Source organism: Dama dama, chromosome 5 (genome assembly GCF_033118175.1).
Source record: "Dama dama isolate Ldn47 chromosome 5, ASM3311817v1, whole genome shotgun sequence".
Classification (NCBI taxonomy): Eukaryota; Metazoa; Chordata; class Mammalia; order Artiodactyla; family Cervidae; genus Dama; species Dama dama.
Window position 1 is genome coordinate 105,191,467 of NC_083685.1, and position 18,716 is coordinate 105,210,182.

General features: G+C 39.7%; 2 protein-coding genes across 11 annotated transcripts in view; one reads left to right on the forward strand and one right to left on the reverse strand.

The window, feature by feature from the left end:
* UTP18 (UTP18 small subunit processome component) overlaps positions 1 to 2,238 on the reverse strand; it is a 64,411-nt gene extending 62,173 nt beyond the window's left edge. Inside the window, exon 1 of the mRNA XM_061143705.1 lies at positions 1,843 to 2,238. Coding sequence (XP_060999688.1) covers positions 1,843 to 2,208 — 366 coding nt within the window. The 5' untranslated portion in view covers positions 2,209 to 2,238. The remainder of the gene's footprint in view (positions 1 to 1,842) is intronic.
* Positions 2,239 to 2,386: 148 nt separating this feature from the next.
* Positions 2,387 to 18,716, forward strand: part of MBTD1 (mbt domain containing 1) — a 67,805-nt gene continuing 51,475 nt past the window's right edge. For 4 of the 10 annotated variants that reach the window (XM_061143695.1, XM_061143702.1, XM_061143703.1 and 1 more), the window contains exons 1-3: positions 2,627 to 2,872; positions 3,494 to 3,557; positions 8,617 to 8,655. The gene's annotated coding sequence lies outside the window, so the exon portion shown is untranslated. Of the gene's footprint in view, positions 2,589 to 2,626; positions 2,873 to 3,477; positions 3,558 to 8,004; positions 8,067 to 8,616; positions 8,656 to 18,716 lie in introns of those variants that run through there. The other 6 variants (XM_061143700.1, XM_061143698.1, XM_061143696.1 and 3 more) reach the window with 6 other exon arrangements.

Consider the following 18,716-nt stretch of genomic DNA (forward strand, 5'->3'; position numbering starts at 1 on the left):
CCTCTGCCACTAGTATCTGACTCCAAAAAGGCAGGGATGTTTGCCAGTTTTTGTCCATTGCTGTTTCTCTTCCAGTGCCTAGAAATTGCCTAGGACTTCCTATCTTGGAAGATAAGCCAGATAAAGGATTCTTTTTTAAAAAGCGTGCAAAAAAATATAATCAATCAATCCTGCTTTTTTAACTTATATGCAGAGTACATCATGAAAAATGCTGGGCTAAAGGAAGCACAAGCTGGAATCAAGATTGCTGGGAGAAATATCAATAACCTCAGATTTGCAGATGACACCACCCTTATGGCAGAAAGTGCAGAAGAACTAAAGAGCCTCTTGATGAAAGTGAAAGAGGAGAGTGAAAAAGTTGGCTAAAAGCTCAACATTCAGAAAACTAAGATCATGGCATTTGGTCCCATCACTTCATGGCAAATAGATGGGGAAACAGTGGCAACAGTGGCTGACTTCATTTTGGGGGGCTCCAAAATCACTGCAGATGGTGACTGCAGCCATGAAATTAAAAGACGCTTACTCCTTGGAAGGAAAGTTATGACCAACCTAGACAGCATATTTAAAAGCAGAGACATTACTTGGTCAACAAAGGTCCATCTAGTCAAGGTTATGGTTTTTCCAGCAGTCATGTGTGGATGTCAGAGTTGGGACTATAAAGAAAGCTGAGGGCCAAAGAATCAATGCTTTTGAACTGTGGTGTTGGAGAAGACTCTTGAGAGTCCCTTGGACTGCAAGGAGATCCAACCAGACCATCCTAAAGGAGATCAGTCCTGGGTGTTCATTGGAAGGACTGATGTTGAAGGTGAAGCTCCAGTACTTTGCCTACCTGATGTGAAGAGCTGACTCATTGGAAAAGACCCTGATGTTGGGTCAGATTGACGGCAGGAGAAGGGGACGGCAGAGAATGAGATGGTTGGATGACATCACCGACTCAGTGGACATGGGTTTGGGTACACTCCGGCAGTTGGTGGTGGACAGGGAGGCCTGGCGTGCTGCGGTTCATGGGGTGGTAGAGTCTGACACGACTGAGCGACTGAACCGAACTGAATCATGCAGGGTTTTCACCGCCAGGAAGAGAATCTGCCGCCAAATTGGCTCACAAATATTTAAAAGACGAATACAAAAGTTGGCCAGTCAGTCACTTGGTATGATTGTTAAAACATGAGACAGACTCCCAGGCCTGTGCGCAGGAATTCTAATTCCACAAACAGACTGCCAGTCCTGTGCCCAGGAATTCTGATTTCGCAAACAACGCGGAACTCCTGAATCACTGCATAGTATTGAGGCAGGTGATGCAACGACTAACAGGGAGAAGATAGTGGGGACGAGCCACAAAAGATGCTCACGATTAAAACAGTCTAAACGAGTATGCGGGCTTCCCAGGTGGCTCTAGTAGTAAAGAACCCGCCTGCCAATGCAGGAGACTTAAGAGACGCGAGTTCGATCCCTGGATCAGGAAGATCCCCGGGAGAAGGGATGACAATCCACTCCAATAATCTTGCCTGGAGAATCCCATGGACAGAGGAGCCTAGTGGGCTACAATCCACAGTGTTGCAGAGTCGGACAGGGCTGAAGCGACTGTAAGCGCGCGCACGCAAACGAGTATGTATTGAGCGCCTACTGGATACCTGGCGCAGCGGCACTCAAGCGGGCGAAGAAAGGCGCGGTCTCCGCCCTCCCAGGACTTTAAGGCTGGCACCCCAAGGCGCCCGTGTTCCCGGCTCCCTACCACCTGAGCGCTTCCTGGCACCGCAGGCTCCACTCCCCTGCGCCCAGGCTCCGCCCCCGGGGGCTCGCAGCCCACCCCGGGCCCAAGCCGCGCGAGGCGGCGTCCCTCACCCGCGGGCCCCGCAGACGCCGCAATAGCGCGTCCTCGTCGTCCTCCACGTCGCCGAAGACCAGCTCCTCCAGGCACCGCTCTACTGCCGGCTTGTCCTCCTCTAGCGTGAGACGGTTCCGCAGTCGGAGCCGTTTCTCCTCCTCCGAGGCAACTGAGATTGCAGCGGCCGCCGCGCGCGGCCAGGCCAGCGACTTTCGCTGGCATGAGGGGGCAGCTTTTCGGGGCGGCCCGCCCCATCGCGCTCTGGCTCTCCCGTCTGGCCTCGCTTGGGTCTTACGGTCCTGTCTCACTCGGCGCCTTCTTTCTGGCGGCATCTTTGGGTTTGAGAGGAAACGCAGGCGCTCACGTGGAACGTCACTGCGCATGAGCTGAGGCCGCAGGTGGCCGGAAGAAGGTTGCACCGCCTTTGAGCACGTGACCAACACTGTGCTCTTGTGTAACGCCCACTCCCCTCACGAGCCCCTCCCCGTGTGGGAGTTCCTCCGGGAGGACCAATCTTCCGGGTGGAGGGGGAAGCGGCGTGACTGGAGTGGAAATTTTTTTCCAACATAACTTCGCAGCTGTAACTGATTGAAAGGATAGAAAGAAAGACAGAGATGACAGGCTGAAACTTTTACTCTTTCTCCTGCCTTTTTAACCACTCGACTTACACGAGCCCCAATAGCCTTTTCCACCCCTTCGTCTTGGTACGACCCTTGGAGTACGGAGCCTGCAGAGGGTCCCACGCTGGAAGACAGAGAGGAGGGTATGTAGGGAAGTGGGCCAATCGGGGCGCGGGTCACGGCGCAGGCGCGTTGGGGAGGGAGGGCTATGCTAATGTTGTTGATATCCTGGGGCCACCCGAGTTAAAGGGGGGAAATCCGGGGGTTGCCGTAGCCGCCACCAGTCTGGGCCCAGCCGGGGCTCCCCTGTAGTCGCCGTAGTCCCGGGGAGAGGCGCCTGCCCCCAGCTCGGGAGGGGGCGCCGCGGGCCCGGGGAGCACGGACAACCCCTACCCATGAGGCCCTGATGGAAAACACAAAGGATCTGGTGAGAGTCGAGCGCGGCAGCTGCTTTGTGTGCCAGGTGGGGGGGACGCGCGCAGCTCCCTGACCCCAGGAACCCGTGCAGCCCCCTGACCCCGCTCCCAGGCCTGCTTCTCTTATCCCACGCCCCCTCCACCTCCGGAGCCCCCCTCCCCCTGCCGGCCGTTAAACGATTGGGGGGTGTCCCCTCCCCCCACTCCTTTCAGCCCTGGACTCTTCAGGGTTCTCTCTATCCCCTTCACTATCTGGAAAACAAATTTTAGAGGAAAGTTCTTCTCTTCATTCCACCCCACCCCACCCCCCTGAGCTTTGGCTGGGGGAGAAAGACTGGATTTGAGACTTCCTTTTTTGGCCGCCCAGGGTCGGGGAGAGGAGTCCTCACGTCTCCCGCGGGGCAGACTTTGGGTGCTTTGCGTGGGAAGGCGCCTCAAGGCTGTGGGGCAGGCGCCGCGAGGCGTTTCGCACGTGGAGGTGGAAAAATTGAAAAGGGGCGGAGTGGGCACGTGTGGGAGGGGGAGGTGGGAGTGGTGTTTGGGAAGTAGTCGCCTTTTAAAAGGGTTCGAAGTTGGTGGGCTTTTATGACCATTGTATTCTCTTTTGTGAAATAAGAATCCTAACATTTCAGAGTCGGAAGAGACATTAGAGGTCACCCAAAGCCGCTGTCCCCTGTGCAGCCTCCCTGACAAGTGGTAGGTAGCCTGGCCTCTGCCTAAACCCCTCCAAACACTGAGCTCTCGCTCGCTGCTGCCCAGGAAAGCCCTTTCTGTTCAGTTGTTAGGATTGTTGTTTGCTTATCCTTATTAGACTCTTCAGCCTCATTCATGTCTTTGTTAAGTGGATTCCCCTTTTACTTCTCAAATTTTCTCTCACATCCTCCTCACCCACCCCACTGCTCATTGGCCTATATTTTGTGTGTGAGGAAAGAACGGCCAGGAAGTGGGGGAAGGAGGGCTTACGAGATAGATAGGGCTGGCTGAAAACTTGGCTAGGTCAGTTCAGATGTGCTGGCTTTACATGTCTGAGAATGGATGCTGTTTTTCTGCAGGAAGCTTGGAAAAATAGGATCTAGGGATTTCATGGCTGTTTTCTCTCATTGGTGCTTTTTCTTTTTTTTTTAAAGTTAGAAATTTCAGGATCCCAAAGCACATTTCTCTATGTCTAAGTGACGTTTCCTAAGGATGCCTAAAATCGCCTCTTAGGAAGCAGCTCTTGGTAGAGGGATAATCAGAAGAACTGCACTCCTCTCCCCGCCTTTGGGACTATGTTTTTCTTTCAAGCTGGGCTTCCTTCTCAGGGCCCCTCCTTCACAATACTTTCTCTAGTTTTTTTTCCCCCAATTTTTAATGAGATTTGAAACTCTTGCAATACTTTATAATCTTTGCATAGAGTTTGCAATATTTTTCATGCTCCTTACATTGGTGTGCACCAGTAATCACACAGTGGTTGAGATAGTTCAGTTCTACTACAGTCACTTAGCATTTTTCTAATATTCTCCTTCATTTGATGAGCTGTGCTGCTTCCAAAAGTTGTTTTATTGGCACAAGAATCTTGGGGGCACACGTTTTCCTCTTCGTAATGTGGTGAAGTGGTAGTCAAGACATAACAGATAAAATGTAAAAGTTATGAATCTGGTGGGCGTCTCTGTTGGCTCCGTGGTAAAGAATCTGCCTGCCAGTGCAGGAGATGTAAGTTCAATCCCTGGGTGGGGAAGATCCCTAAAAATGGAAATGGCAACCCATTGCAGTATTCTTGCTTGGGAAATACCATGGACAGAGGAGCCTGGCAGGCTACAGGCCATGGGGTCCCAAAAGAGTCAGACACATGACTTAGCAACTGAACACCACCACCAATGAATCTAGTATAAAAGCCAGAGAATAAATTTCGCTTTAAACTCCCAGCCCCCTATTTAAAATATTAGAGCACAGAAATTTTTTTCTCTCCCTTTCTTACAATTTGGAGACTGTTGCTCTCCAAGTATTTTAATGTGCTTACACTGTATTTTTTTTGTTTACCTCAACACCAATGAGTGGTTAGAAAGAAAATAGCTGTCTTTTTTTGTACCACCTCTTTCTCTGAATAACAAGTAACTTCTATTTATATAGAACACCATACTCTGGGCTTCTGGGTGCTTTGCAAATTATGGCAAAAACTGTCTTGAGTAAAGATCTGTTCATAAGTATCTTATGTTTAGGACAGCTTTTTAACTGTCCAACTTTTTAATTTTATACACAATTTTTTATACACACTTTGACACATATTTTCACTAAATTTAGTCACTAAAAGTTAACAAGGGAGTGAATACTAGATAAGTGATAAAAGTTAATGGAGCTGTATAATTCTGTCTTGAAAATTTCCATTAATGTGAAGTTCCCAAGTTCCTATTCACTTTAAACATGAATTGTCATGACTTACATTGACTGACTTTGGAGATATTTGCATGGTAAACATACTAGACAGGAACAACTGGTTTTATTTTTAAAGAAGATACTACTCTATATATTTATGACTGATTATATGTTGATTTAATTAGTGTATAAACCATAGGTGTTCCAAGGCTTCAAACCCTCAGTTACATTGGAAATTAAAACAATTTAAATTGTTTTAAATGTAACATAGTAGTCGAAGGTAAAACTATAGCTTAGAAGTGAAAACAGCATACTAGTTTTATAAATTATAAACTACTAGATTACTAAAAGCCAAGCATTCTCAGTGGTTTGAGTGACCACATCCTAAAATTAGAGGTCACTGTTTTTTGGTTGCTCCTTTGTTTCTCAATTTTTCATCTTTAAAATGGAATGTTTGCTAAAGAAGATTTAACTTTTTCACATTTATAATGTTAAGCCAGTTAAAATGTATGATTTAATTTCAGATTCAAAAGAGAGAAAAACATCAGGATGGTAGAAGAGGGAGGACTTAACAGTTAGACTAAGATATGACTCCTAACACTAGGATATTCTTACCTGTCCAAGGCTACTTTTAATTTTGTATAAAAATTACAAAATAGTTTGATTTAATCATGAATATTAAATACTTTTTTTTTTTTTAGAAGTTTTCTTCCCACAAATTTAGAATTTCTCTTCTTTCTTTACTGCCACCCACAAGGGAGGGTGGAAAGAAAATAATTCCCATTTGAATAAACCCTGAATTTGAGGGGATGAAGTGATAGAGCATGAGGGGCACTGGCAAACTAGATTAGCATTTCAGTTCTGCCTCTAAATAACTTCATAGCCCTTGCCGGACAAGATTCTGTGCCTCAGTTTTCTCATCCTTAGAGTAGAAGGGTTGGTCTAGAATTAACATTATCCAATAGAGTTTCCTGCAGTGATGAAACTGTCCTCTATCTGTGCCAGCTGTATGGTGGCCACTAGCCACAGGTCTCTCTTGAGCTCTTAAAAAGGTAACTAGTGGGACCAAGGAACCCAGTTTCCAATCTGATTTAATCAAGTGTAAATTTAAATAGCTACATGTCTGCCACATTGGACGTACAGATAGAGGACAGTGTTTTCCAAGCTCATCACCAGAATCATTTGTTGGAAATCTTGTGAAAATATAAACCTCTCTCTCACAGGTTAACATTCAGTAGGTCTGCAGTGGAGCCTAGAAATGCACGCTTCAGGAAAGTTTTTATCAGACCGGTTAGAGAAACACTGTACGAGAAAATTTCTGAGGCGCTCTCTAGTTCTGACGTTAGGATTGATAACTTAAAATGTAACATAGTGAAAATGAGCTGTGGACAAAGTTGTCAGACTGGCCCTGCTCTTGCTCTGCCACCTCCTCACCTGTGATCTGTCAAGCTTCATTTTCCTCATCTACATAAGGGCCAGGTATCAGTCCTACCTTCCTCCCAAGGTTTCTATAAGCCTCCCGTCAGATGTGATGACCACTATATAATAAAATGTGAGGTGCTATAAACTGTAAAATGTTAAGATATCTTTCCAGAATGGCTTTTCTTTTTTCCCTTTTCACTGTATTATCTAATTCATACTTATAGAACTAGTTGTATACAATTTTCATTAATTTAGTAATTTCTTGTCCTCCTAACTATTTGGCCATAGTTTATAGTCTAGTGTTAGGACATGCCTATGAAGTTTAACACTTCTTTGCATTTCTGGTACTCAGCATGATTTTTGTGTATAGTGCTCAGTACATATTAGATAATACCATTTATTCGCTTTACTATTAGACTTCAAAACTTTAATTAGTTTCAGATTATTTTGTATATCAGAGAAATAACTCACTTGAGTGTGTTTCAACTGTTCCATTATCAATACCATATGGTTATTGTTAGTGGTTGTACATATTTATGTTGGAGCAACCAGCTCCAAATATATTTTTGAAAGATAAACACCAAGAGAATGTCATCATTTTACATCAATATTTTTAGGTATATCAAATTAACATGATGATGAATAACCTATTTAACCTATTTTTGTTACATTAAGATTAATAAAAGCTCTTGTTTGATTATTTAAAGTACATTTACACTTTAGCCTAGCCTTAGTATGAATTCTGTTATTTGGATGGAATTGATACCTAATAATGAATGATCTTAAAGACCATCTAGGTTAGTACATTTCAGACTTAATTTTGATGAGGTTATTTTATTTTTAATTAGCTTTTCAAAAGGTTCATACTTAAGGATTCATAACTGTCTTCGGAAGAACTGAAGGCCCATTCATACAAATTATTTTTTTTTCAGACATCTTCCTGTGTGGTAAGTGGTGTTTTCCTAATTTCGAAGAGAGGGAAATTGAGACCCAAATAATTGTTACATCCGAAGTCCTAAGTAATAAAGTACCAGAACTGGAACCCAAAGAGATAGAAATTTGTATTTTTATATATCAAAGATAACTTCCTTTTGCTCACTGTAGCTTTACATTTTAGAATATTGTTATGTAGAATATTGTCCTATCCTTCTCTGGGTACTTTTCAGTTTCTCTGGGTGGGGTATTCAAGATATTATTGCTTTCAGTTTTAATGATTATATCATTGGGATAGATATGTTCTCTCACATTGAACTTGTGGGAAACAAATGCCCAACAATCCCAAATCTTTACCATTTATTTTTGTCCTAATAATAAGCTTAAGAAGCATGAAGGCACTTCTGGATTAGCCCAGTAAATTGTATTTTGACAGGGGAATGAGGAAGAGAACAGCAAGAACTGAGCAGCTCCATAGCTTCTCTGCATCATTACAGGGTATATGTTAATTCTTATTTTGAACTTCATCAGTTTACACATACAACTTTCAAACTTAGGATTCTGGAAAACTTACATTCACTGATTAAATATAAAACTGACAATTATATGGGCCACTGTACCCTATTGGTATGGATAATAGAGAATGGGTTTAACTTTTGGTTAGTTTATTCATACTGAAATTGTATTATTAATTTGTTGTTATTTAGTTGCTAAGTTGTGTCTGACTCTATTGTGACCTCATGGAGTGTAGCCCATCAGGGTCCTCTGTCCATGGGATTTGCTAGGCAGGAATATTGGAGTTGGTTGCCATTTCCTTCTCCAGGGGATCTTCTCGACCCAGAGATCAAACCTGCATCTCCTGTATTGGCAGGTGGATTCTTTATCACTGAGCCACCGGGGAAGCCCTATACTATTATTTATATGTGCTTGCATTTAGAGTCTCAAATATTTTCTGTAAAATTTCTCCTGGAGAGGTTTACACTTTTATTAGAACCTGTGGGTGATTATATGAATAAGTTAATGGTTATATCTTTTAATTCCTTTGTAGATTGTATAAGGAGGAAGTTTCTTCAGGGAGACCATCACGGTAGGAAATGAAATTCTACTACAATTTGTGACTTCTTCCTGTATTTCATCACTATAAAAACCTCTTTTTTGTTTTATTTTTCATTATAGAAGTGTTACATGTTTGCTATTTAAAAAAGAATGAAAAATATGGAAAAGTTAAAATTACCTTCCTATCCCATTCTCACCCTGTTAGTAGTTTAGCTATTCCTTCCAGAATCTTTCTAAATATATACATAAACATATATATATATCAGTCTCTGTGTATACCAGCACACATTATTTCTTTTAATAAAGAAATGAGTCATATACTCATATTTGGCAATTTATTTTTTTTCAATCAGTATTTTACCTGTTGTTAATCATCCACCTACTAATGGTTAGATTGCCTTCATTTTTTTGCTATTACATTATTACTATAAGAAATAGCCTTCCACATGGATTCTTATGTCCTATGAGTGTTTCTGAAGGATGGGTTCCTTAAAGTGGAATTCCCTGGTCAACAGACATACTCATAAGTAATACAAATTACTTTCCAAAAAGATGGCATACATTTGCCTTTCTATGTGAATATATATGAGTGCTTTTTCTCTCATACATAAATTTGCCAATGCCAGATATCATCAGTCTCTCTATTTTTACCAGTTTACTAAATTTTTTAGAGGTAGTTAATAAAAATTTACTTTTAGTTTTATAAAATAAAAGATCCCTTGCAGCAATCTTTTCCCAGTTCAGCTTTCATGAGACAGTTATTTTTAATTCTTTTATTTTTTATTTAGTATCTATTGCCATAATTCTAAATAGTAAACTTCCATTACCTGGTGTATGAGTTTCAGATACCTTCTTTTGACATCCTCTGTGCTGGATGAGCAGTTACCATATATGCCCTAATATTAGGCAAGGTTTCCCCATCACCTTATAAGTCATCTCGCCACCTTATATTTCAAGTCTTGAGTGACTGTATGAGTACCTAATGTGATTTCTCAGTTTTATTTTGAAGAACAAAGTGTTCAAAATGTCATATTACCTGAAACAGTTTTATTTGGTCTTTGTTTTCTGTGCCTGTAGAAGTGAGGACCATAATTAAGAAAGAGAAAAGAGGTTAAAATTGAACATAAATTTAAGATTATTCCCTTGATTCATTGCTAGCATTCATTTTAGCTGTATGACCTTGAGCAAATCACTTAATCTGTTTGAACCTCTGCTTCCTCATCTGTAGAAAGGAAGTAATAATATTTGTAAGGATTAAATGCATTACTTCATATTAACTGTTTAGAAAGTCCTTACCACATACTAAGCATCATATAAGTATTAGTTGTATTATTAATCATACACACTACCCTTGCCTTCAGCATTATGAAACAAATTAGCATAACCTTCAAATTACCTTAAAGTAGAGAAATCTGATTCCAAGAGATCTGGCCATGTGAAGAGGGGGAAACGGAAGTATTAATAGGTTTGTTGATAGAGTTTAGGGTCATGGAAGGCTTAAATGAAGTACAAAAATATCACTTCCAAAAGAGAGAAATTCAGCGCTTAAGTTCCAAAGTACTGAACACAGGCTTACCATGCTGCTTCCAGGCCTCAGTCCCTTTCATACCTTTATTCCTTTCTTTTTTTTAACCAAAAAGTTTTTCTTATAAATTTTGGGCAAACATCAAAAAAAAAAAAAAAATGAGCACAGGTTTGAAATCTGATAGTTCACAGCTCTAACCACAGAGAAGAGCTAAAAAGCAAGCAGTACCAGTATTGGTAACCTGAAATGATCGGTACTTCATAGGGAAGAAATGAAGACATAGGACTTAAGAGTCATGGATAAAAAGAAGGAGGAAGAAGAAGAAGATAATCTTTCAGAAAAAGAAAGAGGGTGTTCTTGAACTGGGAACTCTGACCATGAAGTGAATAGAAATAGGAAAGAGTAAGTCACATCCATTCAGAACTTCCGTAAGAAGAAACAAACAATGTGAATCAGTGTATGGAGCTGATGAATATCTCTCCTTATCCCCAGAAAAAGAAAAATGTGATGCAGAAGAAAATTGACCCAGTGATACTCAAGATGAAATAAAACATCTTAAAACCAGTATTTGGAGATAAAAAGTGAGGAAAAACACCTTCACTCAAATAGAAAACAGAACAGAAAGGGACAGAAGACAGAAAAAAATAAAGTCAGATTAAACTGAGAAAAGAGAGGAAAAAATTGTAACAGAAATGAGGTTTAAGTTACAAATTGCCAACACACAAGAGAGTAAAATGCAAATATGATAAAATGCAGACCAAGAGAATGACAATGACAATTTCAATGAAAGATGGGTCCAGAAAGTCTCATGTAATTGGTGTCTCTCAAGAAGGCAAAAGAATAAAAGCATAATATTTAAAGCCATAATCCAAGAAAACTTTCTGAATTTTGAATACATCAAAATTTCATACCAGAAGATAAACTCCAAGATAGTAAACGTATGCAACTTTAAAGATTCTGAAAAATTCTCAGGGCCTCCAGGCAAAAAGATGAAGTGACTTACAGGGGCCAGAGAATTAGAATGGTTTTGGATTTCTCAAAAGCAACATACACAGCAAGAAATAGTGTAGTGTCACCAACTAAAAATATTGTCAAATTGAATCAGAAAATTAAAACCCATGTTATAATAGACAAAAAGCCCTTGAAACAGCTAAAAACGGAAGAACAGACGAAGATACACTAGGCAAACAGAAATTAAGACAGCAGGATTAACAATGCTGATAACAGACATCAAACCAAAAAGCCTTGATCAAGTCAAAGGAAGACAGTTTATAATGCTAAAACCACAATTCACAACAGAGATATGATAGTTATATATGAACCAAATGACACCAACAATCTGTGTAAATCAGAAGCTATAAAAAAATGGTAGTAGTGAAAAGCACTAAAATCTCAAGACTTTAATACTTTAACACTAGATAGTTGTAGACAAAATATAAGAATATGAAAGATCCAACAGCAAAATCAGGCAGAGATGTTCAGGTATGTCCACCACTACATCCTAGTAGAGACTATATTTCAAACATTGAGTATTCACAAAAATCGTTGCTAAATGAGGAAAACATCACTAGGTTCTATTCAAGAACACAAAAGCAAAGCAAAAGGGCACTTCCATCTTTAACTTTAGTAACCTTCTATTATATGTTATAAAGTCTTGGCAAGAATATTCATAGCAGTTTTATTCATAGTAGTCAAGTCTGGATGGAGAATGGATAGACTAATATATTGAGAAAGTTGAGTATCACTCAGCTGTAAGAAGCAATGAACCATTGTACATGTAGTAACATGGATAAATCTCAAAAATATTGTGCTGAGTGAAATAAATACCAAAAATGTCCATACAGTTTTATTCCATTTATATAAAATCTTAAATATATGCAAAATTAACCAATGGTGCTAAAACTACGGGGAGGAGAAAAACAGACTGGAAAAGGACATGAGAGAGCTTTCTGAAGTAATAGAGAAGTTCTGCATCTTGATAGGCATTCAAAATTATGCCTCAGTTTAAAAATATTAACTCTTGGGTAAAAGGGGAATGCAAACAAAGTACAGAGTTTATAAAAATAACAATAGTGAAAATACTACATATGTATCAGAATCTGTGGAATACACTTAAAGCTGTGAGCAGAGGAAAATGCATACTCCTAAATTATCAGTCAGTTGTTAAAGGAAAACGTGAATGTAACTTTAAAAGGTTTTTTGGGCTTTATCAGCAGTTGATACATTGGACAGCATCCAGTCTAGCAGTTAGAAAGGAGCTCTGAAAAGCTGCACAAGGCCAAGAGATTTTGATAGACCAAAGTGAGCAAGAGGAACAAAGAAGTTTTACTAGACATTTACTGATTGGTTAAAATGGTGTTACTTGCCTTAATGGAGCAAAGGAGGTCTTAGAGCTGCGTCAAGTAATTTGTGCTGATTTGTGCCTAGGTTGACCTAGGCCTGTCTCTTCCGGAAGAGCTGAGTGTAGAAACAACCATTAAATTTTGGTTTTCTGACTTGGGGCTCAACATGAGAAACTCCATCTTGGGCCTCATCTGGTTACTTTGTTGTTACTCAGTCACACAGTGGTCTCTGACTCTTTGCAACCACATGGACTGCAGCATGCCAGGTCTCCCTGTCCCTCACCATCTCCTGAGGTTTGCCCAAGTTCTTGTTCATTGCATCAGTGATTCCATCCAGCCATCTTATCTTCTGACACCCTCTTCTCCTTCTGCCCTCAATCTTTCCCAGCATCAGGCACTTTTCCAAAGAGTCATCTGTTTGTATCAGATAACCAAAATAACTGGCACTTTAGCATCAGTCCTTCCAGTGAATATTCAGGGTTGATCTCCCTTAAGATTGACTGGTTTGATCTGCTTGCTGTCCAAGGGAATTTGTGGAGTCATCTCCAGCACCACATTTCGAAGGCATCAATTCTTTGGCATTCTGCCTTCTTTATGGTCCAACTCTGATAACCGTTTGTGACCATTGGGAAGACCATAGCCTTGACTATATGGATCTTTGTCGGCAGAATAATGTCTCTGCTTTTCAACACACTGTCTAGGTTTGTCATAGCTTTTCTTCCAAGGAGCAAGTGTCCTTTAATTTCATGGCTGCAATCATCGTCCATAGTGATTTTGGAGCCCAAGGAGAGGAAATCTGTCACTGATTCTACCTTTTCCCTTTTTTTTGCCATGAAGTAATGGGGCCAGATGCCATTATCTTAGCTTTTTTAATATTTAGTCTTAAGCCAGCTCATTCACTCTCCTCCTTCACCCTCATCAAGAGGCTCTCAAGTTCCTCTTTGCTTTCTGCCGTTGGAGTGGTATCATGCGCATAGCTGAGGTTGTTGGTGTTTCTCCCACCTATCTGGATTCCAGCTTGTAACTCATCCAGCCCAGCATTTCTCATGATGTCCTCAGCCTATAGGTTAAACAGGGTGACAGCAGATGGCCCTGTTGTACTCCTTTCTGTATCTTGAACCAATTAGTTTTTCCATACAGGGTTCTAACTGTTTCTTCTTGACCCACATACAGGTTTCTCAGGAGATAGGTAAGATGATCTGGTATTCCCATTTCTCTAAGAGCTTTCCACAGTTTGTAATGATCCACACAGTCAGAGGCTTTAGCCTAGTTGGTAAAACAGAGATAGTTGTTTTTCTGAAATTCCCTTGCTTTCTTTATAATCTAAGTAAAGGTTGGCAGTTTAATCTCCAGTTCCTCTTCCTTTTCTAAACCCAACTTGGACATCTAAAAGTTCTTAGTTCACATAATGCTGAAGCCTAGCATGCAGGATTTTAAGCATGACCTTACTAGCATGGGAGATGAGTGCAATTGTCCGATGGTTAGCACATTCTTTGGTACCACCCTTTTTTGGAATTAGGATGAGGATTGACCTTTTCTAGTTCTGTGGCCACTGCTGGGTCTTCCAGATTTGCTGACATAATGAATGCAAAACCTTGATGGCCTCATCCTTTAGGGATTTTGAATAGTCCTGCTGGAATTTCATCACATCCACTAGCTTTATTAACAGCAGTGCTTCTTAAGGCCCACTTGACTTCACAATCCAGAATGTCTGGCTCTGGATGACTAACCACATCATTATAGTAATTTGATTCATCAAGATCTTTTTTATACAGTTCTTCCGTGTATTCTCTTTTCTTGATCTCTTCAGCATCTACTAGGTCTCTACCATTTTTATCTTTTGTTGTGCCCATCTTTGGGTGGAATGGCCCCTTGACATTTCCAGTTTTCCTGAAGAGATCTCTAATCTTGCCTGTTTTGTTGTTTTCTTCTATTGTTAAGCCCTGTTCATTGAAGAAGGCCTTCTTGTCTCTCCCAGCTATTCTTTGGAATTCTGTATTTAATTGGATGTACCTTTCCCCTCTCCCTTGCTTTTCGCTTCTCTTTGTTCTTCTGCTATTTATAAAGCCTCCTCAGATAACATCACTTTGCCTTCTTGGTTACTTGAGCATAGTAAAACTAAAAGATTGAAAATAAATAATTCCCAACTCAGAAATGAAAAAGAACAGCAGAGTAAGTCAAAGCAAAACACAGGAACCGAAAGAAGTAACAGGTAAATGTAGAAATTAACTTATTAAAAAGCTATACGTAAAAACTATACATAAAATTGATGGGTCAATCCTGGACCTTTGTATTGAAATTCACAAAATAAATAAACCATTAGCTAGTTTAATCAAGGGGGAGAGGAGGATGCACAGACATATAGAATGCATAACAAAAGGATAATAATTTTATACAAAAGACATTGAGAAAATCATAAACAACTATTTTGCATACACTATGCAAATAAACTTGAAAACCTAGATGAAATGGATTATTAGGAAAATACAGTTTCAGAAAATTGATCTCACCAGAGATTTTTTTAAAAAAATACTTGAACACTTTCCATAGAAGAGATGGAGAAATTTATCAAGTAGCTATCCTACAAATAGCTTGCCTGGTGGCTGAACCGGTAAAGAATCAGACTGCAGTGCAAGAGACCTGGGTTCTACCCCTGGGTCCAGAAGATCCCCTGGAGAAGGGAATGGCAACTCCAGTATTTTTGCCTGGAGAATCCTGGAGGAGCCCGGCAGGCTACAGTCCATGGGATTTTGCAAAGAGTCAGACACAACTGAGCAACTAACACCTATTCCACAAAACACAAGACCCAAATGATTTCACATAGGATTCTGTGAAACCTTTAGAGACCAATGCTACATGAATCATTTCAGACCATAGAAAATGAAAGAAAACTATCTAATTATTTTTATGAAGCAAGACTAATCACCAATTTTTGGACCTGATAAAAATAATGCAAAGAAATGAAAATTAGACATTTGTGAATATCAATGCAAAATCCTAAATGTTGTGCAATCTCTAACACTATATTCAAATATATTGTGATAAAGTAAGGTTTGCAGTAGGAATACAAGAATGATTCAGTATTTGGAACTCTACTGATGTATAGTTTACCATATTAATACCTCTAAGGAAAACAGTCATATTTTCTTTTTAGATGCTGGGTAAGTCTGTGACAATAGGAAAGATCTATTCCTTATAGAAATTTTTAAGAAAACAGGAATGGATGGATTCTTCCTTAAAGTGATTTTCATAAATATACATGCACCATATACATACATACACACACCTTAATCCTAAAACTAGCATCTTAGTAGGGAAACACTAAGATCAGAAAGAAAGGGTGCCCCTTGTCTGCCCTGTTTAATATTGTACTAGAAGTATGAACCAATTCACTTGGGAAAAAGAAAACAATTATAAGCATAGTGGGAAAGAAAAGTTTCTTTGCAGGTGACATGTAGTTTATCTGGAAAGCCCTAGAAAATTAATGACAGAACTTTCAAAATAACTTAGCAAGATTGCAGGATATAAAATGAAACACCTTAGTGTACTCTAGATGAAGGTGAAAGAGCAGAGTGAAAAAGCTGGCTTAAGACTCAACAATCAAAAACTAATATCATGGCATCCAGTCACATCACTTCATGGCAAATAGATGGGGGGAAAACAGAAACAATGATAGACTTTATTTTCTTGGGCTCCAAAATCAATGTGAAAGGTGATTGCACAAATTAAAAGATGCTTGCTCCTTGGAAGAAAAGCTATGACAAACCTAAACACTATTAAAAAAAAGCAGAGACATCACTTTGCCAACAAAGTTCCATATAGTCAGAGCTATGGTTTTTCAAATAGTCATGTACGGATGTGAGAGTTGGACCCTAAAGAAGGCTGAGTGCCGAAGAAATTAACACTATTGAACTGTGGTGTTGGAGAAGACTCTTAAGAGTCCCTTGGATAGCAAGGAAATCTAACCAGTCAATCCTAAAGGAAATCATCCCTGAATATTCATTGGAAGGACTGATACTGAAGCTCCAGTATTTTTGCCACCTGTTGTAAAGGGCCAGCTCACTGGAAAAGACTGTGATGCTGGAAAGGATTGAGGGCATGAGGAGAAAGGAGCAGCAGAGGTTGAGATGGATGGATGGCATCATTGACTCAATGGACATGAGTTTTAGCATACTCCAGGAGATAGTGAAGGACAGGAAAGCCTGGTGTACTGCAGTTGATAGGGTCACAAAGAGTTGAACATGACTGAGCAACTGAACAATGTGCTATTCAACAATATAACAAAAGGAAAAATTGCACTTACATTAACCACAAAATATACTTGAATTCCTAAGATGATGCAGGCTGTAAAAAGCATTTCATATTCTTTCTTAAGACATCTCAATATTATGAAGATGTCACTTCTTCCTAAGTTAGTAAATCTAATGAGACACTAATAATACCCAACAATTTTTTGATACAAGGCTAAACTAGTTAGTGCTGAAGTTCATTTGGAAAAATAAAACATGCAAGTGTTTTGAAACATTAAAGGGAAAATACATGAAATAATATAAAGTTTAGATATGGAGGCAACTACATATAGAAACCTGCTACATAAAATGGTGTTTCAAAGCACTGTGATAAAATAGACATTTTAGTAAAAAGTGTTACTACAACTAGATAGTTGGGGAAAGATAATGTTAGGTCTATTCTTCACCTTGTTTTTTTGTGTGCTCACTTGTGTTGGGCTCTGTGACCCCATGGACTTGTAGCCCACGAGGCTCCTCTACCCATGGAATTTTCCAGGCAAGGATACTGGAGTGGGGTGGCATTTCCTGCTCCAGGGGATCTTCTGATGCAGGAATCAAACCCACATCTCTTGTGTCTTCTGCATTGGCATGCAGATTCTTTACCACTGGCACTGCCTAGAAAGCCCCTCTTCACACCATACATAAGAATAAGCTCTGGATCAGTGATACAAATATCAAAAACTATACAAATAACGTATATGGGTGAATTTGGAAATTTTTCTGTGACTCAAGATCAAGGTACATTGAAAGAAAATACTGATAAATTTTACTACATTAAAAAATTTTAATTGCATGACAGAAAACTATAAGCAAAATCAAAATTTGTCATATATAACACACAAGGGAAAATTTAGGGTAAATTCCTAAATACAAAGTTTTATAAACATTTGAAAGGTTAAAAACACTGAAGATAAAAGGATAAAAGATAACAGACAAGTCCACACACATATACAAGAATAATAAAAAATAGCTTAATATAGAACTGTACTGGTTTTTAATACCAGTCCCCACTAAAAAGGATGAGAGCTCCTTGGAGAAATGGTTGATTTCAGAGCTGGAGCAGTGTAGGTTTAAAATAATAATAGATTATCTTGATATCCCAGAAAGTAAGGCATTGTCCAGAATGGATATGGGCATGTCAGAATGACGTGGAGTTAGTTCAGGGTGATACTAGTAGCCAAATCTGGGGTGATTTGAACCCCCAAATAATTAAGGACAATAGTGAATTATAAACTATTGGGGGGAAAAAAAGGAGTTAGTGAGCTCATACTGATAATGAGTAGATAGGTAGATACATAAAGGGGATGATGAGAGAGTTTCCTACTGACTGGTAAGAGAATACTAGAATTAGAAAATCATTTTGTGACATCATAATGTTTGGTTCTGCAGGAGCTTTTGGATGCCTAATTTAGGGAAGAGAAGGGTGGAATTTCAATGAAAAACAGTATTTGTTTTAAATGTGTCCCCAGGATTGCTTATTAATTTCAGGGAGAAGTATGTAAGGTAAGTATACTGGAAAACGTAGACAGCACCAAAAGGGGAGGAGGCCTGTATTCTCCAAAAGCAATCTTCTAGATTAAAGAAAACTAAGGATACAAATAGAACATGTGATCCTGGACTGGAGGGAAGAAATTTTATAAAGGATATTATTGGGTCCATTGAACTACAGATGGTAAGTTAGGGCAAAGTGTTTTATGTTAAATTTCCTGAAACTGAATAATTGTGCTGTGGTTATGAGAGAATGTTTATATTCTCAGGAAATGCACACTGAAGCAGTTTGGAATAAAAAGACATGTATGGGACTTCCTGGTGGTCCAGTGGTTAAGGTTCTGCAGTGGAAACTTCAGGGTGTGTGAGTTTGATCTCTGGCTGGGGAACTCTGATCCTTCATGCTGGTAGGGTGCAATAAAAAAAAAAAAGAAAAGACTAACGCAAC